At 39.2% G+C, this 26932-nt stretch overlaps 1 protein-coding gene across 1 annotated transcript; it reads left to right on the forward strand.

The window, feature by feature from the left end:
- The first annotated feature begins 24976 nt into the window (after window positions 1–24976).
- On the forward strand, window positions 24977–26181 carry LOC141586548 (uncharacterized). Its single transcript, XM_074407838.1, has one exon. It carries the CDS (start codon window positions 25207–25209, stop codon window positions 25999–26001), a length of 795 nt encoding a protein of 264 aa, XP_074263939.1. The 5' UTR covers window positions 24977–25206; the 3' UTR covers window positions 26002–26181.
- Window positions 26182–26932: the final 751 nt, after the last annotated feature.

The following is a 26932-nucleotide window of genomic DNA, read 5'->3' on the forward strand; positions in this document are numbered from 1 at the left end:
ACTCCTCTGGCTCCTTTGGGGTAAGCCTCGTTCGTGCTGCGGGGACGCTGTCCTCCCACGAGTACGGGAAGGACTTAGGTCTACCACGCCCACTTTGGGCTCCCCGCGACTTGGTCTGGTCGGCTTCTCCTAGTGCTCCGTTCAAATTTCTCGGAGTCACATTTTGGGCCCTGGTCTCCTGGATGGTTTCCGTCGCTCTTGTCGGCGTGACAGTGTGAGCAGGCGTATTACTAATTAGGTCCAGGAGCATTTTCAGTTTTCCTACGTCAACCACATGTCCCATGATGGTGACTGGTTGGTCGGCGCGGCGTGTCGGCATTATTGGCATCCCGAACTCCGGTTGGATTACTCCGCCGGTGGAGGGCTGCACGACTCCAGAATTGTTGAAGGTATCATCTTGGTAGAGTGCGGTTTCGTCAGTCACGACTGCGTCTTGTTGTTTCGACATTTTCTTGGCTTTTTGGGTGGGTTTGTTTTTGTGTATTTTTGTTTGGGAATGAATGTGACTAGCTTCTAGTGTCTTTCCCCACGTAGCGCCAATTGTTCCGGCGTAATTCGGAGAGCAAGTATTGTTACCACCCGTGGCTTGTAGAATAATGTCTTGAGTTGAATCCTTCTTTCCTTAATTGTTCCTCTCGGCCTCTCCTGCAACAATGAACGAACTGAGGGCTTGGCTTTGTGCCAAGCGTACTCACTCCGACGCTCAAGTCAGTAAACTCAAAGGGTTAAGTTGTGTTACTTGGCTGAATGTATATTGTAGAGAGATAAGGGAGATATTACCAGATGAATAGTGTATTTAGGTTAAGTTGTGGATCTTTTCCTCAATGAAGGTTGAGGAGTATTTATAGACTTTCACCTTTTGTCACGTAGTGGCCAAGTGGCCAAGTGGCTAGCAGGTGGAAAGACTGATCTACCCCTCGGCCGAGGGACCCATGGCAGGCCGACGGGCCCTGTTGACTCACCGCCGAGGGGTCTTGGATATGAGTACGCGGGTATGTGTCCCGGTTGGCAGGTTGCCATGCCGAGACACAGGCTGACAGGCCGATGGGCTGCATCGGTTAGGCTGTCTAAGTCGTTGAATTGCTGTGGATATCTTTGACCTTGCTCAATATGTTGACTTGGTCAGCGGTGCAGAATATGCCCCATCAACAGAGATCTGGAGTAAGGGGTGAGGGTACGTATTAGGAAGCTCTTTTGATCGAACACCTAATCCCGCCCGCCTTGATAGCGGCCTCTACTAATGATTAGGGAAGTTATTCGTACTCGATATGTTGTCGATTATATGCATGCAATGCAACATCCAAGTTTTAATCCTAACATGTGAGAATTAGACTAAGTCGGTGAACACGTAATTTAACATACAACTGAGTCGAAGTAGGGATTTAGATTCAATTACATGTGAAGGCATACAAATGGTACAATAAAAGAAATACAATAAATACAATAATGAAAAATTACAATAATTACATCGGATTCATTGATTTATGTCGAAAATACTTTTAAAACGGCTAATTTGAGAAAGAATAAACAAACGAATTAACGAACAGGAATTAGGCGATAATATGAATAATAGTTAATTAAGTACGTAAACTAATTAAACTAGGTCAAGGCAGAATGGAAGTTCTGAGACAGAAATCAACCTGGAACAGGCGCAGCAGGACTGCGCCCTGTGGAAGAGGCGCAGCAGTTGCTGCGTCTGTTCCAAGGCTGCGTTCTGGCTGTGAAGCCGGAACTGCAAATCGTTAATATTCGTGGGTGAATTTAATGATTGATTATGAATAATTGACTTGGATGAAAGTGATTTAATACACTAATTACATGTGAATGAGTCATAAAAACGATAAAACATGGATGAAACGAATGTAAACGAATTAATTACATGAATGAAAGATTGATTAATGACATGATTGAACTAATTAGGTTAAATATGGCGAATTAATGACGAACTAATGACGGATATGACAATAGACAGATGGAAATATATCAAAGATCAAATTCCAGAAACTCGATATGAAAGAATCGAATCTCTACAACCCGGATTGATTTTAATGACGAAAACCCACAAATATTGGTTATAAGGGATTAAAGTCGGGATTTAATGATGAATTGAATGATAATAAATTACTTACATGTTAAAATTATTATACTTAAGATTATCGTGTTAAAGAAACAATGAGCAATTGATAACGAAACAACAATCGAATTATCAAAAGACGAAGGAAGAAGAAAGGAAGCAGGAACTGCGGCAGCCTCACGAAGAGGCGCAGCAGGTGCTGCGTCCCTTCGAAGAGGCACAGCAGTTGTTGCGTTCTTTCTCGACGTTTGTCTCCTGTTAATCTGTAAAAAGGGTTTTAAACAAAGGGTTTTAGAAATCGGTTTTAGAAGTAATTTCGACATAAATCTTACATGATGATTACAAAAAGTAAATAACAATAAATAAAGAAGGATTAACACCCTCAGACTTACATGTTTGACGAAACGAGATGAACTAAGTTTATGTTTTAGTGATGCTCGACTCGAATGTAACGAAAGTGCCCTCATAAGTGGAAAACGATTAAGATTAATTAAGGTTGATTATGGTGGAGTTGGTCAAATTGGTCGGTCATGCAAACGAGGCTGGTACTCAGAAGGATCCGAGCTTACGTGGTCGAAAGTTCAAGCACGTAGACGCCAAAAAGTAAGAACGTGGTCTAGAATGGAAAGGGAGAAGAGAACGGCGGACACTCGCGTGAGAAATATGAGGAGCGAAGGCTCCTATTTATACTAATCACGTGAAGGAATTAGGGTTTTCGGAGAAACTTTGGAAGTGAATCTCGAAAAGATATGAAAAGATACGAAAAATACGCATAAAAGAACTTGGGAAGAGGCGCAGCTGGCACTGTGTCTCTTGGAAGAGGCGCAGCACCTGCTGCGTCTGTTCCCAGGTGGTTTCCTCCTGCGGAAGAAAGATTTCCGTGTTTAATTTATGGAATAACGGAATAATCTTATTTTCCTTAATATTTTGTATGAATATTACGGGAAATTCTTTACCAAAGATTAAAAGATTGTGAAATATGGAATAGAAATATCCGGAACATTACTGAACATTCTGACTCGGAATTTTAGCGGTTATCAGAAAATGAAGACGGTTTTAGGCCCAGACTCCAAATGTACTCTAATTACTGTCAAAACGACCGTATCGGCGCGTAGATGACAATTAAGAGGTAGACACCAGTGTTTGAGCAATCACTTGACGATAAACATACGAACTGTCACAAATCGTTCCGCGTACCAAACATGCGGCCCAATCATCACCGGGTGGTTTGCGGGAGGTGCGGAAATGAGGTATCTACAACTCACAGCTAAGAGGAAAGCTGTTCTAAAACATTGAGAGAAAGATGGCTTTTTCTAGCCTGACGCATCTATTAAATCAAGACTCGCTCTAACAGTGGGAGTATGTACAATTACCATGGGATGTTCCCCAAAAAACATGTCATGAATTCAAATTGTAACTACAACTTGCCTCTATATCCAAGTTTAACTCAGATATCGCTCACATTAGGAGAAGAGAACGAGGAAATCATGTAGACCCATATATACACTTGCCGGAACTTACTAGGAAAATGGTAATTTTCATGAACTAAGGGATATTTCTCACAAAAATATCAATAATATGAGTTACCTAAGACAATTTTAAAATATAAAATGCACCATTAAATTTCATAAATTTTACAAGACAATGTCGAAAGATAAACTAATCATCGTAATAGGATCAATTAATACTTTTTTAAGGAAACGCGCTTCAAAGAAACATGTCAATTCGCTTGGGGTGTTTTAGGAAGGAAACAAGTAATCTCTTATGATGTGTTTCAGTCACCACACACTAAAATTGAAACACGACATAAGGAATGATGGCTTCTTGAAACACGTCACGCGAAGTTTCATGTTTTTTCCGACCGCATTTTGCTCAATAAATTTCATCCGATATTGGTTTACACAGGTTTTCATTATTTGACTTATTTTAATTACTGCTTCATAGTTCATATTATAAGAAACAATGAAATAATATTAAGATTATCAACTTGTTTAAATTATTTTATTTCTCCAAAACAGGCTAAATTAATTTTGGACATTTTTTTCTACGACGAGATTACTAATTTAAGCCTGCCAAGTTTGGTAACTTTATTTCTATCCTAGAAGGGCAAAAATCTCATAATAAGCCAAAAAAAAGTTTATTTTTTTGGAAATGTTTTTTACGCCATCATATACTTTTCTAATGCAGTAGCCAAATCCGCTGATGTGGCATCATAATTTATAAGCTTTGTCCTACGTAGCAGTTTATTAGCATCAGTAAAAAAAATCAAAATTTTCAACGTGAAATTTTCCAACGTCAATATTGTGGAAATATTGTACAAATTCCATATCTTTATATCCATATCTTTATATGATTATATGATGGGATGGGATATTCCCAAACAAAAATATATTAAGGGAAATCAATTAATATCCTCCCCAAAATAAAACTAAAATTATAAAAATTTGATAACTAATTGCCCATATTTTGGGGAAGATAGTGAATAAAAAAAAAGATACCGAATGATAATTAATAAGTTCAGGTCAACGTGATTTCCCAAACAAAGCAACGTAATTTCAAAAAAAAAAATTTAGGAAAATCAATTAATATCCTCCCTAAAATAAAACTAAAATTTTAAAATTTGATAACTAATTGCCCATATTTTAGGGAAGAGAGTGAGTGGAATTAAAAAAAAATACCGAATGAAATCAATTAATATCCTCCCAAAATATTGCTAATGAGTTCAACCCTACTACCTAAATCACTATAAAATTCAGTATCAACCAGACGTCCCATCTATCACCATCGTTCATATTTCATAAATTTCAAAGAAAAAAACAGAAAAAATTTCACAACTGCTATGGCCTTCAACTACATTCCCATCGCCATTCGTCACTTGAAAGAAGGTATGCTCACCGCAGAAATCGCCGTGCGCGTTGTACACATATGGGAAAGGAAATATTTCTACAACAAAGACGAAACTTTGGCGTTATAGATGCTAATGTTAGTTGTCGAGGTATTACATGTTTTAACATTAATTTACACATTTTTTCTGTGAAACAATCATGTACCGTTAAATAACATACCACTATAATATACAGGACAATCTAATTCAAGCAGCTATACGAAAAAACATCATTTTCAAATTCAAGAATAGAATCAACGAGAGAAATTATACAAACTGTCAAGATTCACCGTGAATGCAAATAAGAGAGCTGAAACTGCAACTTCTGGGGAAGTTCGCATCTATTTTGCATTACCTACAATTATTATAGAAGTGCACATTCTACCCATCCCTCAATATGGATTCAGGTTTGTGGACTTTGGTGATATTCTATCTGAGAGGATATCTGATAAACATTTCATAGGTACGTATGCTAATATAAACTCATACATATCAACAAGTAAAAGTTAAAATATTTACTTATAATTTTTTATACACGCAGATGTCAATGGAAAATTCTCTGGAGTCGGAGAAATCAAACTAACAAAGGCTGGAAATAGTTGGATGACAATATACATTTAGAATATTCGGTAAGAATCATATACTTTTACTATTCGACACTTCATCCTTTAACTATCCATTTACTTTAAGCATTTAAATAACCTATTAATCAAGATATACACAGGAAGGAAAAATTAGCATGCTCGGTATGGAATGACTACGTTAATTTAGTACAGGCTTTTGTTGAGGCATGTAAACAGTCCTCTAAACCTACTATCATTGTCATCCGCTGTGTTCAACGCTGTCAGTGGGAAGGTATAGAACTATTTGTGTATTGAAATTAAATTGTATTAATTAATATATAATCATTTACAAATCACGTTTATTATTCGATGACCTATCTAGGTAAGTTAGAGTGACAACTACAAGACACGCCACCCGATTTTACTTCAACCATGCAATTCCAGAGGTGGAAGCGTTCATTGGAGAGTAAGTTTACTTAACTACTACTGAAAAAAAATTATTCTAGGACTGAGAAATTTTTTACCCAAAAACTGATTTTCATATTTCTAATTGATAAAGGCTTTTGTCGCATAAGCCTATCAAACAAATTAACTGTACAACCAAACTATGTAGTATGGAAGTAGGGTGTCGAATCCACAAGGATGGTGTGTTAGAAATGGGTTATAAGTCTCGGTCTTTGCTTTAGTCTAGTCGATCAATAATGAGAGGTTTGCACTAAACATCTTATTGAAATGATTAAAAACATGAAGTAAATAACTAAGTGACAATTAAATGAACTAACACGAATAAAGCAACTAATTAAATAAGCAAGTAAATGAGACCAACCTAATTTAAAAGGTGTTGGAGGATTTACGAGGTTATGCACAAGAAATAATGGTTTAAAGCGAGTAAAAGAAAAGACCAAGTCGAAAACCAAAGTGTGGATAGAGGATCATGGGACAGAGTTCTCTCGAACCTCCAAGACCCAAAAAGGATAACTTCCCACTCTCATGATGAAGTCACTCTACTAAAAACCCTGAATAAAGTATACTCGCTCTCACGACAATAGACTCTAAGACCCACCTAAAGTGTGCTAACCCCGCCCCAAAATCTCTTTGTCAATGGGGTTACATAAAGAATGAGACGCATATTGGCCTCTAGGAAGTCTCAAGACAAGCAAATCTACTAAGGTGACCAATCACACATGATGAGATTAGTGACTAAGCAACATGACTCAAATACCCTCTAATTACCCATCATTCTTTGTACAAACCCCAACCTCCAACAAATAAAACTACTCACTAAACATCTGTAAAACTACACTAATCAAACAATCCACTAACAATATTGTTTTACCAAACATGATTAGAACGATAAAGATAAGTACTTTAATCTAAACAAACATGATTGAAACAATAAAGGTAGGAACTTTAATTTAAACAGACAATTAAACTAGATTTGAATTAAGACAATAAAATGAGAAAAGGGAAGAAAATTATATCATTGAGGAATAAAGTAGGAAACTTGGTTGAATATGATAAGGATGAATCTCTTCTCCCTTCAATTACAACCCACTAATCTAAATGTAAACTATTGATAATTGTAGAACTTTGATAAACTAAAGAGGAATTGAAGATTGATTAAATAAAGATTAAAACTTGATTAAAGGAGTAATTGATAGATTAGATGAAATAATTAGGGTTCTTACATATTTGAGAGAATAATAGAGAGACTAATTTTCTAATCTAATCTAGTCTAATGTAAGGTAATGTGTCTAATGTCTAAAGTAATAATGTATTTATACTCTACTTTTATAATAATATAATAATAGTAGTAATCTAATACTAATAATAATAATAATAATACTAATAATCTAACTAGTGTAGATCCCCGTGCTACAGCACGGTATTTTTTAGTTTTATTTTATAAAGAGACATTCTCATTAAATTAATTGTATAAAATAACTGTACCTTTAATGTTATAATGTACAAATATAATCTTAGTAAGAGGTAGAAAATGAAAGTTTATTACAATCAAAAGACACTTTAAGTTAAGTTATTTTTGTCTTAAACCATTTTTACTCTACTATAAAAATTAACTCTATAATAATATATCATTGCATGAAACTAATTTATGACATTAAATTACAATTAAGTGATGTAAAAATGTAAAGTTTAATTAAAACGCGTATAAACCTTATAACAAAAACAAATAAAAGCAGTATACCATGCACTTAAAAAGACGATTTACAAATAACTAGACTAATATTTTTTTTAATTAAAAAAATACATAAAAATTGTTACGTCCTTTAAAATATACACCATATTGATGAAGGATAATATAAGAAACAGATTTACGTAATTTTAGTGTGTAAGTGATGAAAATAATTATGTTAAAGACTGCATAAGAAGAAGTTTGCGTAATTTTAGAGTGTAACTAATGAAAAATAATATCTATTGAAATGGAAATGATTGCATAATAAATTATGGATTTTAATGAAAAAGTCAAAAATATGAATTTTAACTAAAATATTAGAGTTTAATTATAAGAATATATTAATTGAAAAGATAATAATGTAATGAAAAAAAAATTATTTATTACCTTATTTAACTAGATGCCTTTGGAGGAAAAACTAAGAGAATTTTTATTCTCTTAGTAGTAGGGGGAATCTCCCTCCTTCCACCCAAATTACACGGTCCTTAACCAAAAAAGATGGGAAAAGGAAAAAAAAAACAAAAACAAAAAACAAAAATAAGGACGGAATCAACGGATTAAAAACAATAAGTGATGTCCCAGCCGGGTGGCCGGCCGTCGGTAGTGGCACCGGCAGGGAGGTTCCTGGAAACTAGAGCGAAATCAATTGTATTCCCAGCCGGGATGAGGGGGCGGCAGACGGGTAGCCGTCTAGGAGTGCGCGCAAGATCGAATTCGAAGAATGTGAGATCCTCAGTCGGTTGGGAGGCAGACGGGTGCCCGGTTGGGAGTGCATATTGTGCAATTGGTGATTTGATCTGGTGATGCGTGATGACTGGTGATGTCGTGGTTGTCGAAGGTTGCAGAGGAGGTGGTTGCAGGTGGAGATGGCGACAGAATGATAGTTGTCTGGTGTCGAGTTGGGGAAGGCGTAAATGGCGATGGGTTTGAGCTGCTGGTGTGTTGTGCGAAGAGTTGGTTTATGGGTTGAGGTTGAGTTCTGTAGATACCTCATTTCTGCACCTCCCGCAAACCACCCGGTGTTGATTGGGCCGCATATTTGGTACGCGGAACGATTTGTGACAGTTCGTAAGTTTGTTGTCAAGTGATTGCTCAAACACTGATGTCTACCTCTTAATTGTCATCTACGCGCCGATATGGTCGTTTTGACAGTAATTAGAGTACATTTGGAGTCCGGGCCTAAAACCGTCTTCATTTTCTGATAACCGCTAAATCCCGAGTCAGAATGTTCTGGAATGTTCCGGATATTTCTATTCCATATTTTATAAATCTTTCACAATCTTTTATTCTTTGATAAAGTATTTCCCGTAATATTCATACAAAATATTAAAGAAAATAAGATTATCCCGTCATTCCATAAACCAAACACGGAAATCTTTCTTCCGCAGGAGGAAACCACCTGGGAACAGACGCAGCAGGTGCTGCGCCTCTTCCAAGAGACACAGTGCCTGCTGCGCCTCTTCCCAAGTTCTTTTCTACGTATTTTTCCTATCTTTTCATATCTTTTCGAGATTCACTTCCAAAGTTTCTCCGAAAACCCTAATTCCTTCACGTGATTAGTATAAATAGGAGCCTTCACTCCTCATATTTCTCACGCGAGTGTCCGCCCTTCTCTTCTCCCTTTGCATTCTAGACCACGTTCTTACTTTTTGGCGTCTACGTGCTTGAACATTCGACCACGTAAGCTCGGATCCTTCTGAGTACCAGCCTCGTTTGCATGACCGACAAATTTGACCAACTCCACATCAATCAACTTAATTAATCTTAATCGTTTTCCTCTTACGAGGGCACTTTCGTTACATTCGAGTCGAGCATCACTAATCATAAACTTAGTTCATCTCGTTTCGTCAAACATGTAAGTCTGAGGGTGTAAATCTCTCTTTTATTATTGTTATTTACCTTTTGTATCATTAATGTAAGGTTTATGTCGAAAATACTTCTTAAAACCGATTTATAAAACCATGCTTTAAAACTCTTTTTACGGATTACCAGAAGATGACCGTCGAGAAAGGACGCAGCAACTGATGCGCCTCTTCGAAGGGACGCAGCACCTGCTGCGCCTCTTCGTGAGGCTGCCGCAGTTCCTGCTTCCTTTCTTCTTCCTTCGTCCTCTGTCAATTCGTCTTTCGTAATTTGTTTCCGTTTGTTCTTCAATTCTTTGGCATACAATCACAATAATTTCACATGTATATTGTTTATCATCATTAATGCGTATAATTCATCGATAATCCCGAATTAAATCCCAAGTAATCCAATATTTGCGGGTTTTCGTCATTAAAATCAATCCGGGTTGTAGAGATTCGATTCTTTCATATTGAGTTTCTGGAATTCGATCTTTGGTATATTTCCATCTGTCTATTGTCCTATTCGTCGTTATTTCATCGTGTTTAACCTATTTAGTTCACCTATGTCACTAATCAATCCTTCGTTCATGTAATTAATTCGTTCACATTCGTCTTATCCATGCTTTATCGCTTTTATGACTCATTCGCATGTAATTAATTGGTTAAATCACTTTCATCCGAGTCGAATATCATAATCAATCCTTAAATTCACTAACAAATATTAACGATTTGCAGTTCCGGCTTCACAGCCAGAACTCACCCTTGGAACAGACGCAGCATCTGCTGCGCCTCTTCCAGAGGGCGCAGCTCTGCTGCGCCTGTTCCAGGATGATTTATGTCTCTGAACTTCCGTTCTGCCTTGACCTAGTTCAATTATCTTACGTATTAATCAACTATTAATCGTATTATCACCCTAATTCCTGTTCGTTAATTTGTTTATTTTGTTCTTTCTCAAATTATCCGTTTTAAAGGTATTTTCGACATAAATCAATTGAATCCAATGTAATTATTGTAATTTTTCATTATTGTAATTCATTATTGTATTAATTGTATCATTTGTATGCTTCATATATAATTGAACTTAAATCTCTACTTTGACCCAATTGTATGCTAAATTACGTGTTCACCGACTTAGTTAAATCTTCACATACTAGGATTAAAACTTGGATGTTGCATTGCATGCATATAATCGACGATATATCGAGTATAGAAGATTTTCCCTAATCATTAGTAGAGGCCGCTATCGAGGCGGGCGGGATTAGGTGGTCGATCAAAAGAGCTTCCTAATACGTACCCTCACCCCTTACTCCAGATCTCTGTGAACATCCATGTTCATTGGCATCCACGAGAGTCATTCTAGACATAGAATGCTAAGTGTAATGAGTTCTTGGTGTTCATGTCACTACTTTGTGTCTTGGCATGGCACGAGGTATTCGAACGGTTTCCAATTTTCCACAATAAATTGGTGGCGACTCCACAAAATGCAAACGCTTGTTTCCCAAGCGCCCCCGTGGCTCATGTCCACAAGTTCAGCCACGGTGGTGATTTCGGGGCTGCAATTGTGATGGTGGCTTGGTTTGAATGATCGGGTTTGAGCAGGGAAGGATGATGGAGGTAATGGTGTATTTGGGCGTAAATGGTGATTGGTGGCCGGAGGTGTTGCTGCTGCTGCTTGTTGATTAATGATGATGAGAACGTTGATGCGGGTCGGGTTCGATTGAAGATGGAGATGAATGGCGAAGGAAAATGCAGGTTTGCAGGTGAATTGTTGATGGTGGTGTCGGGTTGAACTGGGCTTGATGAGAAGCTGGGGAGGTTGATGTGTTGGTGATGATGAGAGTCTAACTGTTGACTTTTGCTTTGGTCTCAATTCCACCTTGATTCTCCACTTTATTATACCACCATGCTTGACTCGCCTTTGACCCGTCTCACCTTTATTCTCGTCTTGCTTTCCCCCTCACCTATATATCAAATTAATATAATAATAAAATAATAGTAATAATAGTAATAATAGTAATATTAAATAAAACCGACTAATTGTTAAATATAACTAATACGACTAATAATTATATATTAGTAAATTAAAATAACAATGCGAATATTAGAATAAAAATACGATTAAATATTAAATCTGACTAAGACACCTAATTAATTATAAGTTAGCAATTAAATGGGCTTGTTAGACAATTAAGCACACAAAATGAGTCGGGATAAGGTAATAGGACGGGGCTAAATCGTCCTAAATTTAGACGATATCACTAATGCAACAAAGACTACATAACGGTGAAGAACCAAGTGACTCGAATGTTATATCCTATATCTCCAGTGATTCAGACGATATGCTATCGGGAGATAATTTGAGTACAATCACGGAGGTTAAGAAATGCCAAAAGTTATTATTGTACTTTATTCGGGTTTTAGTGTTGACCTATTAACTGCTAACTTTACAATATTTTTTTGATTATGATTGTGAATATTACTGAAAATGTATACTTTCATGCAAATGTCATACAAATATAGATTGGGAAATATGTGACGGTTGCAACTATATATGATGCTGATTTGAATGTCAAGTGGTACTACGATAGCTGCAAGCATTGTACAACAAAAGTTCTCAAGAATGATGCAAGTAGGTAGGTTTGCAAGAGGGAAAAATGCATTGGCAGTACGGAAGGGTCTGAAACTAGCATACCAAGGTACTATAGAGACTCCTAAAGGCTTTTCAAATAAACGCTTTTTCCATATTAGCATACCTCACTACTTGATTATGTATATCTGGTGAGCATGATCATATACTTCTCCATTCAGGTATCAGGTAAAGTTTTGCGTCATTGGTACAGATAATGAAGTCTCCGAGTTTGTCATCTTTGAGACGTAAATCACAAGCTTCATCAACATCTCTGCAGCAGACATGCTCTCTGCCCTTTAACGGGTGATCCGTCAGTCCCTCTGTTATTGAAGATTGTACAAGTTAAAATGAGCATGCTAACAATGATACGAAAATAGCTTAAATATCTATGACTAGATTCTCATCAAACATAATTCATGCAGAATGGACGAAAGGATGATATGCCAGATTTTGACATTTTTATGGATAAGCAATTTGTCTTCAAGGTGGAAGTGCACTCAAAGTACAACTTGGAGCAAAATTCAAAGTCATATACAGTACTTAGTATGAGTGATGATCAGGATATGTTGGGCCGCTGGGCAACTAAGTACTTGGATATTAAGGCGTGCCAAATGATTTAAATCGCTATAATACATCATTGACAATTCGAGTTCACAAACTTATATAACCTAATTTAACAAATAATGTAGGAATCTGAAATTGGCATTATGTGCCACGATCTTAAGCCCAAAGAATGTGTTGCTATGGTTGAAAATAAGGTATACTTTATATACGATTTTTTTTGCTCAAGTGTACTCATTAAATACAATGTCAGAAAAACTTTAAAGCATTTATTGTGAATGCAGGAATGTCTATCCGAAAGTTATCAAAAATGCTAGACGCAAGCAGTGATGATGATTGTGAGGTGCGCATCATGAGGGACAAATTTTCAGCCACCAAAAGCATCATGAGGGACAAATTTTCAGCCACCAAAAAACTGCTCCAAGTCAAGATCGAAAAAGAGTGATCGCGATGACACGGTTTTTAGAACCCAAAACTAGGCTATGGTATTTAGATCCGAGAATAATTAGGCTAAGGGTATTAAACCTCATTTAGAAGTTTGCTATTTTAGTCTACGGTTTTTAGAACCCAAAATAATTAGGTTAAGGGTATTAAACTCCCCAAACATAGAATATTATGCTATTAGAATAAATCATGCGCGTTTGTTTGCAATTTGTTAGACTTTTGATATATGCTTTTAAATGGTTATTAGTATTTCTCGGATGTGTTTGTCGTTATTGCAAAAGAGAATCTGAGCCATGACAAACGTCATAAAACTATTAGCTAACTATTAACTACCCTCACTGAGAAACAAAACAACAAACTAAACATAAGATTCGCCAAAAAATTACCTAAAACTTAACCTGGCTAATAACTAAGAACTATCTAACTGACGGTAAATCTTCAAGAGTAAGGGTACACAGATCAGAATAACTAATTTTATTGGTTGCATTTTAGTGGTAGGGGCCATTTAGGGAACCACGAGTACTTGCAAGAACATGCAGTTCTTGCTCACATGCATGAAATCGTTGAGACAGTCAATGATTATATTGTCAAAGATTCCCGGGATTGAAAAAGAATACTTAAGCTCAGATGAAATAAGTAAAGAAGAGAGCAATGTATACATGCAATATTTGTACTCTACCGAGTTTCTCAACACTATAAAGTGCTATGGTATCCCCAATCATAACCTAAAGTTGAAACTGAGTGCTATGGTAATTCTCCTTCGAAGAATTGATCAAACCGTGGTTTATGCAACGACACATGGCTGGTGGTTACTAACCTAGGGGAACGCATTATTGGGGCCACTATCATAACCGGTAGCAAGGTGGGGGACAAATCATATATACCTAGATTATCTTTGTCTCATCCAGACGAGACTAAGTTTCCCGTTAAGTTCATAAGAAGACAATTTCCAGTGACCGTATATTTTGCTAAAACTATTAATAAGAGTCAGGGACAATCTCTCTCCCATGTTGGGCTACCTCCCTAGGCAGGTGTTTAGTCATGGACAATTATAAGTTGTAATATCCATAGTAACAAGTAAAAAGGGATTAACAATGCCCATTTGTGACTAAGAAGGGGTCACATCTAATGTGACGATAAATGTAGTCTACAAGGAAATATTTGATAATTTGTAAAGGCATGTCGTCAGCGTACATTATTGCCTAAGATTTGATATTAGCTCAATAAATTAGCGAGTCTTTTTTCTCTTTAAGTTCAAGACATTAGCGCATATTTGACAATGTTTCGAATCATAAAATAAAATAAAAAAAATATGTATAATTCTAACAACACATCCCGCGGTACTTTCTGAAGTAATACAATGAATATTCCATATTTGAATACATATACTTCTACTTTTCTATTTGAATACATCTACTTTTATTTTCTAGAATAATACAATAAAAAAAAAAGTAGAAGTAGCAAATTGGTGCATCTACTTCCACTTTTATTTTTTGTTTGTATTTATAAGATTTTATCACATGCAAAAAATAATATTTGAGCGTATACAAAATGTTTGCAAATTCGTCAATATAAATATCATTCAAATGATAATATTTGGTGTACATGTGATATTTTTAAATGAAGAAACACAAAATGATTCACTTGGCCAAACACATCAAACAATTAAAAACAATTTTTTAATTAATTCGGACAAACACTTATAAATTTTGTAAGAAATAGTTTATAAAGAACACAAATTCTCATTTGTGACCAAGCTATCCGTCGCAAACTTGCGACGGGTCGAATACATACCATATTTGAGGGAAATGGATCGGGTAGAAGGTGTAAATGGCAGACAAAAAAAATGAGATAGACGGCCCACTATGTAATTCACCAATATTTAATTACCAATTATTTGTCTTTACGCTATTGCATTTAAGGCAATTGTCTGTCATCATCACACATCACCTACATACTTTACTTCATTTCATTGTTAATCGGTTCACTCATCCATCTTCAATCTCATTTTTCTTTCTTTACATCCCAAAATCTCTTAAAATCACATTTGAACATTCACAAAATGTGTTAAAAAAATTACTGTAAAAAAATTGTAAGAAATAAAATGGTGGATGGGTTGCCCCATGTTTCTACAAAAAAAACCGTAGCAAAAAAGACACCACATAAGAAGAATAATAGAAAAACGATGCATGCAAATAAGCCCAACAAAGGTATTTTAACTTTCAATATTCAATTTTTGATTTCATTTTATGTGGTGTTGTTTTTGGGTCATTTTAGGGTTTTTTGTTCATTTTTTGTTGATTATAGTTGAAATTTTTGCTTGAATATGCATAGGAGTTTGTTGTTATTTCAGATCTTTTTTTTTTTTTTCATTTTTACGGATTTTTTGGTGTTTTAATTTTGGTTTGTTCTGTATTCTATTACATTTCAACTTAGTTTAATATGGTTCATTATATTTCTAGATTTGAACACTTTGTTACTACGTTTGAATATAACTTATTTTAGTTGATCATTAATAGTGAACACATAACAGAGAATGGTAACATACAGAATTAAACTGTCAACAGAGTGACTAGCTTTGGGAAGTTCTCGAGTACTATAAAACGTAACCAATCATAAACTGTTTGTGACCATTTCTGACTTATGCATATATTGAAACATATTATATCGATGTGGTGACCATTTACACTAGTGAAGTGTATTTGTGAAGTATATTTTGTGACCAATTTCTTTGAAATTGTTGCTAAACTGATATGGTTCCATATTCTGTTACAAAGGGTACATTTATTACTACTTATGGATATAACTTAGTTTTATTGATTTTTATTAATGAAAATTTTACTGAGGATGGTAACATATAAAATTAGACTCTCAACATGGTGAACTGTTTAGTAAAGTTGTGGAGAACTATAAAATGTAAACAAATATCAACTATTTGTGAGCATTTCTTCCAGTTGTATTATGTTAACATTGTTCTCTTTACGTGGTGATAGAATGTAGATTTTGATGTTTCCTATCCAAAGGAGTCCACAACTGAGCCCAAACCTGCCACTGAGGATCCCAAATACAGCCAACGCTACACACGCATGATAATCAGAAGAGGTCAAAAGACCGTGGGTGATGCTGCAAAAGGTAGAGGTCGCGCCAAGAAACAATTGTTACCAGTAAAAAAAGGTGGAGGACATGCTTGATGGTCGTGTTAACACAATTGCAAATTAAGTTGTATGTAAAACTATAACTTGTGTTTCATGTTTTGGGACACTTATTATCAATATGTTACCATTTAAATTAGTAAATTACCTATCAACCTATGTCATTGTATATGTTAAGTAATGTTATCATTTTTGTACAAATTTTTACCTTATTGAAATTGGTAACACAATGGATAAATATGTAAACAAGTTGTCATTTTTTGTGTATTACTTATATATCGCGGTGTATTTTACCATTAATGTTCATATCTTTTTTCATTATGTTACCATTAAAAAAAGGAATTACCTAAGGCATTGTATATGCTAAGTAATGTTCCAAAGTGTACAATCTATTACTATTTTGAAGTTGGTAACCAATGAGCATGTATATTACTCGCTATAATGTTCACATCCTTATTGAATACTTTACCATTCTGAAATAGGTACATATTGCCAAATTATGTGGACATTTTTTAGGGACTATGTCATCCGAAAGAACATGTCTAAATTAAAGTCCCCAAACATCAAACACAAGTTATAAGTTTATTTCAAACAACACGAACAATGTTTTAACATAACCATAAGATTTTTTAAAATGGTTACAAATCCTTACTGAGTTAGTAACATTCTATACACATACATCAGTGTTACTATTTGTATTCGTACATGTTACCATTTTAACCAAATCTAATCAAAACATATCGTAACATGGTTACAACCACCATTGCGTTTTCATTGTTCTTCAGCGCTGCTTAATTGGCCGCACCATCACTGTTAATTGTTGCGCCATCATCCATGCCCGCCACATTTTCTTCACCGCAACTCGAGTGTAACACTTTATGAACATTGCGTGTACCGTTCCATCTTCGAAAACGGCTTTTGATGCTCTATATCATCACCCAAAGTATACTATGTTACTATGGAAATATAGTTAGTCATTTAATATTGTTATCAAGGTTGTTAGAAGGTTGTTACTAAGTTGTTAAGAAGTTAGATAGAGTTATAACAACCTAGTCTATATAAACCTTTGATGTATCTCATTAGTGCATTAAATCATTTCTACAAAACATTATTACACTCAATAAAACTTCTACTAAATTCTCTCTAACTACTGTCGTCTTCACCATCTTCTTTATTCATCACAATCAATCAATCAATCATGGTAGATTAGTATTTCATATGGTGTCAGAGCCCATGGCGTCTACCTCGATATGACTACGGAGGGGATAAACACTTTGATGGAAAACTTGGATGATTTTTTAATAGATATAAACACGCGTTGGGGCGCCAACAACAGTTTTTGGACACCTCCGCCGTTATACAAAGTATTTCCTGAGGTTGTCAGTGTTCCAATGGCTCATCAAAGGCACACCCTCCATATCTGTCAGCCGGTATGTACCCGGCCTCATTTCTTCAACCACTTTGTAAGGACCCTCCCAGTTGGCCGTCAATTTACCATGAATGTTCCCTTTGTTGGTGGCGGCCGACTTTCTTAGGACTAGATCCCCTACTTTTAAGTCCTTTTTGTGGACTCTTCGCTTGTAGGCTCTTCTCATTCGGTTTTGGTATACTGCCAAGTTGAGGCGTGCGGTATCTCGGCTTTCTTCGACCAGGTCTAGGGAGGTTCTCAGACCTTCCACATTTTCAACCGGGTTAAAGGTGGCCGTTCTGAATGTCGGCACCGTTGCTTCAATTGGCAGGACTGCTTCGGACCCGTAGACTAAGTGGAATGGACTGTACCCCGTTGCTTCTTTCTCCGTGGTCCGGAGGGACCATAGGACGTCGGGTAGTTCGTCGGCCCATCTTCCCTTTAGGTCTTCAACTTTCTTCTTCAAGCCGTTGAGGATTGTTTTATTGGCTGCCTCTGCCTGTCCGTTGCTCTGTGGGTGGCAGACGGAGGAGTATGCAAATTTGATACCAAGTTCTTCCAACCAGTTCATTATTGTGTCACTCCAAAACTCTCGGCCGTGGTCAAATACCATGACTTGGGGTAACCCAAAACGAGTTATGACGTTTTCTCAGATTACCTTTCTTACGGCCACCGTGGTCTTGGCAGGTACCGCTACAGCTTCAACCCATTTGGTGAAGTAGTCAACGGCGACAATCAAGTACTTTCTTCCTCCTGACGCCGTTGGGAATGGCCCTAGTAGATCCATCCCCCACTGTGCAAAAGGAAGAGGACTAAGTACCGGCTGCAGGTCTCGGGAAGGTGCATGTATCACCGGAGCATGCATTTGACAGTTGTTGCACTTTTTGGCTTTGGGTCTGGAATCCTCAAGCATGGTGGGCCAGAAGTAGCCGGCTCGGAGAGCTTTGTGGGCTAGTGTTCTTGCCCCCATGTGATGACCACAGATGCCTTCGTGAATTTACTCACAAGATTAGCTCTGCGTCGGGCTGGGCCAACACATTTCAAGAGTGGCCTTATCACGGACCTCCTGTATAATTCTCCTTCAAACACCAAGTACCTTGCTGCGATCCTCTTTATCTTCTGTGAGAGACTGCGGTCCTCCGGTAACTCATTCATCAGTTTGTACTTCATTATTGGAGTCATCCACGTTGTCTCGGTCTCTATGTCGCCCACCATGTCGACGGTCTCAGTAATGCTTTTGGCATTTCTGATGTCCACCAGCACGGTTCGACTGACATTCTTGATGGTTGAACTGGCAAGCTTTGAGAGAGCGTCGGCTCGGTTGTTCTCAGACCTGGGAATGCATTGTATCTGGAAAGATTTCAATTTTGAAGTGTCAGCTTTTACCCTTTCCAGGTATCTTACCATCCCGTCGTCTCGAGTCTCGTACTCTCCTCTGATTTGATTAGCCACTAAAAGTGAATCTGTTTTCAAAATGATGTGCTCCGCCCCGGCAGCTCTAGCTAGCTCGACTCCGGTTATCACCGCCTCGTATTCGGATTCGTTGTTTGAGGCCGAGAAGGTAAATTTCAAGGCGTACTCAAACTCGTCCCCGTTTGGGCTGATGATAAGTATGCTTGGCTCTGAGTGCATTTGCTGTGGAGGACCCGTCGGTGTATACTTCCCATACTCCGGGGTTTTGCTCTTCTTGATATGTGCACTCGGCCAAGAAATCTGCAAGTGCCTGTCCCTTTATCGAGGGCCTCGGCTTGTATTGAATGCCGGCGGGATAGCTCTCTGCCCATTTGATGAGCTGCGGATTGCTCAAATTTTTCCAATGCTTTCTCCAATGGTTGGTCGGTTAAGACCGTCACGGGATGTGCGTCGAAGTAAGGCTTGATTTCCTTGCGGCAACGACGCAAAAAAGGCTGCTTTTTCAATCGGTGGGTAATTTCTTTCGGCGGGCAACAATGTATGGTGACAAAGTAGATTGGGTGTTCTTTGTTTGTCTTCTTCTCTCGATGATCACGGCATCGACCGTGGCCGAGGTAATCTTGCTATGTATAGATATAGCGTCTCCCCAGTCGGCACCGACAGGTGTTGGGAGAGTTTGAAGATGAGCTTTCAATTGCCTCGAAAGCGTGCTCTGTTCCTCCCCAGGTGAAGTCCTTATTTCCCTTCAACACTTTGAAGAATGGGGTGCTCTTGTCGTGGCCGACCGAGAGATAAAACGGACTAGAGCCGCCATCCTCCCGGTCAACATCATAACCTCTTTTCGATTCCTCGGCTCCGGCAGGTCCAGGATTGCTTGGACTTTCTCTGGATTGGCATCAATTCCCCTGGCGCTGACAAGCACGCCGAGGAACTTACCTGACCGGACACCGAAGTTGCATTTCATTGGGTTAAGTTTCATCTTGTATTTCCTCAGTGAACAAAATGTCTCGTGTAAATCGGCTAAGTGCTCATTTGTCGGACTTGCTTTTTACAATAGCATCGTCGACGTAAACCTCAATGTTTTGCCCTTTTTGATTTTGGAACACTTTGTCCACCAGTCTTGTGTAAGTTGCGCCGGCATTCTTCAAACCGAACGGCATCATTTTATACATGTATGTGCCGTTACCGGTGATGAATGCGCATTTAGGCATGTCTTCTTCGGCCATGAATACCGATGATACCCTGAGAAGGCGTCCAGCAGGCTCAAGATAGTGTAGCTGCCGCCGTGGCGTCGATTAAACTATCTATTCGAGGCAAGGGATAGCAATCTTTGGGGCACGCTTTATTAAGATTGGTAAAATCTACACACATCCTCCACGCCCCGATGATTTCTTCACCATTACAACATTAGCTAACCACTCAGGATAAGTACAAGGCATGATAAAGCCCGCCGCTAGTAATTTATCTACCTCGGCTTTGATCGCCTCATCTTTCTCGGCTGAGGAGTTCCTCATCTTCTGCTTGACAGGGCGAGCGGTGGAGAGTACGTTCAGCTTGTGAACAATTACCTCCCGGCTCACGCCTGGCATCTCGGCTACTGAGTAAGCGAAGACGTCTTTGTTCTTCCTCGGCAGTCTAGGAGAGCGGCCCGAATTTTGGCTCCAGGTTGACACCGAAACGATTCACGGTGCGCCCGGGTCAATTTCCACTTCTTCGGTCTCCGCTCCTTCGACCATGCCGACAGTGGCATCCATGAGGTCGCCCTCCTGTTGTAAGGATGGACTTTTCCCCTTCTCTGACTTCTTCGCCACTTTGAGGGATTGCATGTTGCACCCTCTGGCAGATATTTGGATGTTGACTACTTCGTCTTTTTCGTCCTTTGAGACGAGCTTATGCGCTTCCCCCCGGTCCGAGACATACATCAGTGTCAGGGCCCGGATGGACATTACTGCATCGGCCTCGCTCAGAGTGACTCGGCCTATGAGAACTTTGTAGGCGGACAAGCCGTCAATGACCACGAACTCAGATAGGACATTCTTAGCCGCATTCCCCTCGCCGAACATCACCGGCAATCTGATTGACCCCAGGGGTACCAGGCCGGCCCCGGAAAAACTGTACAATGGATTGGTGCAGGGGCTCAAGTCCTCAATCTTCAGACCGAGATTGAGAAAGCACTCCCTGAACATAATGTTCGTGTAGGCGCCTGTGTCAATCAGGCACCTCTTGACCAGGTGGTTGGCTATGTCCAAGTGGACTACAAGTGGGTCGCTGTGCGGGGCGATGACTCCCTCGTAGTCCTTCTTCCCAATAGTCATATCGGGGATGTTGGAAGCGGGGATCGCTGTTTTGGGCACAAAGTTGATGGCCTGATATAGCTCGTTCAGGTGCCGTTTGTGCCCATGAGCGGACCCACCGTTCTCGTTGCCCCCGATGACAACATGGATTACTCCTATCCGTTCAAAGACGAACTTTTTATTTGAGCCGCGGTATTAGTCTTTTGGCCTCCAAAGAACATATTTCTTTGAGGCTCCCCTTCCGGATCGCTCTTCAATGGCATTCTTCGATGCCGGCGGTTGTCGATTAAGTGGCCGGTGTGGCCGTGGTACTCACGATCGGCTCGTGTCACCGTCCCCCTCGCCTTGGGAGGCCTTTCCCACTTCTGACCCTCGTTCTTGCTCAGGGAGAAGACCTCGGCAGCAGATACGACCAGGGGGGTGTGACCATTGTACCGCTTTTGGTAGTACGGTCCCGAACTCCCCCCGGCGCCCGCCGAGTTCTGTTTCCTGGCGGACTTGTCAGACCGTGACCTATTATTGTCACGGCGTCCTTCATCCGGGTTGTCCTCCCGGCGGCTCTTACTCTCTGAGTGCCCGGCCTCGCTGGGCCTACCCGTGTTTTGTGATAGTCCTCCACCTTTATGGCTTGGTCGGCCATCTTCCTGGCGAGTCTAGGTTCGAGCCTCCGCACTTGATGAGCTCGTTTTTAAGTCTCCTCTCGGGAGGCCTTTCATCGATCACGAAGGCCGCCGATTCATTGCTCACGCTCACGAATCTGCTGAACCTTGGCGTCGAACCTCTTCACATAACTTCGGAGAGACTCGCCTCCCTCCCCGTTTGATAGTCGGGAGATCCGATGTCTCGACGGCCCTTCTCTTATTGCAGAATACTTTTGGGCCAAAAATATGTCCCTTAGGTCGCCATAACAAAGATATCGACCCATTGGGTAGCCCCTTGTACCAACTTTGTGCCATCCCATGCAGGGTCGTTGGGAAGACTCGGCACCAAACCTCATCAGGCTGCTCCCATACCGACATCTAAGACTCGAAAGCCTCGGCATGGTCGGTTGGGTCGCTTTCTCCTTTGTATGATATGGGCGGCAACTTTAGCTTAGTCGGCACCGGGACCTCTAGGACATAGGGGTTGAGGGGTCATCGACCACGTGTCGAATGACACGCGGCGATCGGCTCCTCGCATCCTTAGTCCGGCTCCTCTCCCCGTGGTGGGAAGGGCTTCTTCTCCGACTCGGTGAGTCGGGCTTCTTCTCCGACTCGGTGAGTCGGACTTCTTCTCCGACTCGGTGATTCGGACTTCTTTCACTCCTGGGGCGGGCCTCGTCGGTCTTTGCGACACGACATCCTTCCCTCCCGCGAGTGCGGGAAAGACTCGGTCTACCACCCGCACTCTGGCTCCCCGGCGTCTTGACATGGTCGCTTCCTCCGGTTAGCTTCGTTCAAGTTTCTCGGAGTCACTTTTTGGTCTCTTGTGGGGGTGCCGCCGCTCTTGTCGATGTGACAGTGTGAGTCGGCGTGCTACCCATTAGTTCCAGGAGTAGCTTCAGTTTAGCTGCATCAACCACATGTCTCATGATAGTGACTTGGTCGGCGGGCAGCGGTGTATCTTGTTCCTTTGGCATCCCGTTCGTCGTATCAGTGATACGGCCGGTGGGGGACTGCCCGATTTCAGAGTTGTGGAATGTGTCATCTTGGTAGAATTCATTTTCCACGAGCACCATCTCTGGTTGTTTCGACATCTTCTTAGCTTGTTGGGTGGGTTTTTTTTTTTTTTTTTTGTAAGGGATTTGACTAGCTTCTAGTATCTGTTCCCCACAGACGGCGCCAATTGTTCCGGGTGTAATTCCGAAGCAGTTATTTGTTACCACTCGTGGCTCGTAGAATGACGTCTTTGGTTGAATCCTCCTTTCGGTCTCCTGAAACAATGAGCAAACTGAGGGCTCGGCTTTGTACCGAGCGAACTCACTCCGACGCTCAAGTCAGTAAACTTAAAGGGATTAAGTTGTGTGTTACTTGGCGAAGTATATATTGTAGAGAGATAAGGAAGATATTACCAGATTATGAGGTGTTTAGGTTATATTTCGGATCCTTTCCTCAATGAGGGTTGAGGAGTATTTATAGACTTTCACCTTTTGTCACGTAGTGGCCAAGTGGCCAAGTGGCCAAGTGGCTAGCAGGTGGAAAGACTGATCTACCCTCGGCCGAGGGACCCATGGCAGGCCGGCGGGCCCTGTTAACTCCATACCGAGGGGTCTTGGATATGAGTACGCGAATATGCGCCCCGGCTGGCTAGTTGTCCCAGCCGAGACCCAAGAGACAGGCCGACAGGCTGCGTCGGTTAGGCTGTCTAAGTCGTTGACTTGCTGTGGATATCTTTGACCTTGCTCAATATGTTGACTCGGTCAGCGGGTGCAGAATATGCCCCATCAATTTTAGTTTGGTTTTTAGTCGTAAATCGTTTGGCTGAGAGATGACAGGCATGGAGTTGGAAACTATGCACAATAATCACTGAGAGACGACGGGTATGGCGAGGCAGGAGACGGATAAACGACCAATAATGTCTGCCTTCGATTGAAGTGTGAAGTTTCGAGTTTGGGGTTGGAGATCGAAAGACATTGAGTTTGGTACCAATGAAATAGAGCTCATAATTCATAGAGGATATATGATGATGATGATGATGGAGGTAGCAGATGGTGGGGTGTGACGATTGAGGAGACAATTCGATGAAAGCAGACGGAGTTAGGTGAGGAGTTATACATCGGGTTTTTGTTTTTGTGGTTTATGATTTCTCGAGTAGTGTAATAAGTAATGAGTAATGCGGATATTAATTCAATTAAAATGTTGTAAATAGACTCAGTTTCTGACCTGCGAATTTTTATACAATACTTATATTTTATTAATGAAATTTGAAATGTTTAATCCTATAAGAGTTTGATTGAGTGCGGCTTTATAGATATAATTGTAATCCCAATCTATCAAATTTAATTATTTAACACAACTTTTTGATGATATTTTTATTAATCGAGTTTTCTAACAATCGGTAATACACAAGTTTTAATGTAAGACTAATGTGCAATAGATAACTAAATGTGTACTAATTTTATTGTAAGTATTGATCATAGTACTGAACCCAATATAGCTCAAAGATAAATAATTTTTCGAAAATAATAACTACGTAAATCTTTAAACCATTTATCTTTGCTACTATTAACCATATTCATCTAAGTTCTAAAATCAGACCCGTAAATTTCACGGGTTTTAACCTAGTTTATTCCAATTATCACTTATCTTTTCTTATTCCTTATAAGAGACATTTTAATCAAAGACGATAAATGATTGGACGAAAGAAGTATTTATATGAGAAACGTTTAATGTATTAATAAAGAATGTTTACACATATGGCCCAACACAAACTATGGAGGAAAAGACGCGGTTTTTCTTTTATGTTTGGACTTTGGAGCTTATAGCGCGCGAACTCAAATTAAGGAAATAATACCGTTGGATAAACACACCGCCATAGTTGAAGAACTTCCTAAACTCAGAACTACAAATCCCTAATTTCCTTAAACTTTCCAGATTTCAATCTCATTCTTATATATTCACTTTATCACAATTCTGCAATTCACAATCATTCCCTCTCTAAATTACTCGCTTCTTCATCTCTGTTTTCATAACCCTAGAATTACAATTTCAATTTCTGTGATTTCCTCATCAATTTCACCCACAACAATTACTTGATTAATTTCAATCATGAGTAAGCGAAAAGAATCTGAAACTTGTTCTGATTCTTCTGATGTTTACGACCCACAACCCCTTTACAATTTCACCCCCAATTCTCCGATTCTATGCGTCGAAAACCCTAATTTCAAGAAGCAGAGAACAAATCTCGCTATGGAATCGGAACCGTCTTCTAATGATATTGGTGCGGATGTTTTAATTCAATTTTTCGATGCTCAACTAAACGGCGCCCCTTTCTTTGATTTCTTTGCTCAAGAAAAAAGTGAGGATTTCGTCAATCAACCAAAGAAACCAACAGTGGCTGATGTTTCACCAAATTCGCCAGTTTCTTACTCTGATGGTGGCGGCCCTAGTAACTCTGGTGAAAGCAGTGAATGTACCGAGGAACTTATAGAAGCGGTCCCAGTAAGGATGTACCGTCCTGAGTCGGGCATCGACTGGACTGTGAGAAAAGTACTGACAGCCAGCGACTGTAATGCACAACATAGGCTTCTCATCAAAAAAGAATTAATGACGAGTTGCATTATTCCTCAACTCGACGAGGCTAGTCGACTTCTAATAGACACACCAGATGGCCTTCGGGTGACTGTGTTTGATGTTGACATGGGAGTTGAGTTGAAGCTAACATTGAAGAAGTGGCCGTCCTCGCAAGTATGCGGACTGATGAATAACTGGAAGAGGGATTTTGTGAATAGAAGAGGGCTTATTCCAGGAGATGAAGTTGGGATTTATTGGGATAAATCTAATAACAGGTTCTTGTTCTCCGTTCTCTGCAAATTAACATTGCTACATGATGATTATTCATGAGATATTATTGGATTTGATTTATATGGTTACATTCTTTGTTTTAGAATAGTATTGTAGGTAATGTATTATGTTATCAGGCCTTTGTAATTGAAGCCATATGAGTTTAGTTTTGTAATAGAACAATGGTTGTATTCCGTATAAGTTACTTTTGCAGTTGAGTGAATAAAGAGGTTTAACAAATTGTGGTCATTCTTTTAGTTCTGTTCTGCTCAATTGGTTTTGTGTTTGAGACAATTTTTCCAAAGAGTAATAAATCTGAATTGCAGTTCATAATTGTTCCTGTGGAGAATGTTAGTCAAGGTTTGATCAATAAATGGAGAAATATCCGTTTTAAGAGGAACGTTGTCGAAATATGGGTGCCGAAATTAAAATTGTACGAGTATTTGATTTTGGAGAGAGCTTGATTTAGAAATAAATAGGTGGAGACTTTATGGAAAGAGCAAGCCCGTATCAAAAAATATACGGACCAGTCCTATGTTTCGTGGTTATGGACCTGTAAATGTGCATCCCAACTAGGTTAGTTCCGTGTGACGGGTTTACTCATCAGATGTATGTGAAGTATTGATGAATATGATGATATCCATTATCCTGTACTACATCCCTGATTAAATAAGATGTAATAAGCTGGATAATTAATTACTATCAAGGCCAAAAAAAATTGTTTCCAAATCTTCTAAAAGTATCTACATCATCTGTAAGTTTGGAGCATTGTGCTTTGTCCTCGTTGTCGAGCTCAATAGTCGTAGTAAATTTGTGAAATGATTTAGACAAACGGTTCTAATTCCCGCAAATAACTCGACAACATGACTAATGATAGCTAGTTAGCTACAACGCCTACAAGATCCAAGACTAATCCCGACGAGTGTATAATGGTCTCTCAAGAAAATCATATTCATTTGGTTTCCCTGTTCTTGATTTTCACATTTGTTTA

Source organism: Silene latifolia, chromosome 1 (assembly GCF_048544455.1).
Source record: "Silene latifolia isolate original U9 population chromosome 1, ASM4854445v1, whole genome shotgun sequence".
NCBI lineage: Eukaryota > Viridiplantae > Streptophyta > Magnoliopsida > Caryophyllales > Caryophyllaceae > Silene > Silene latifolia.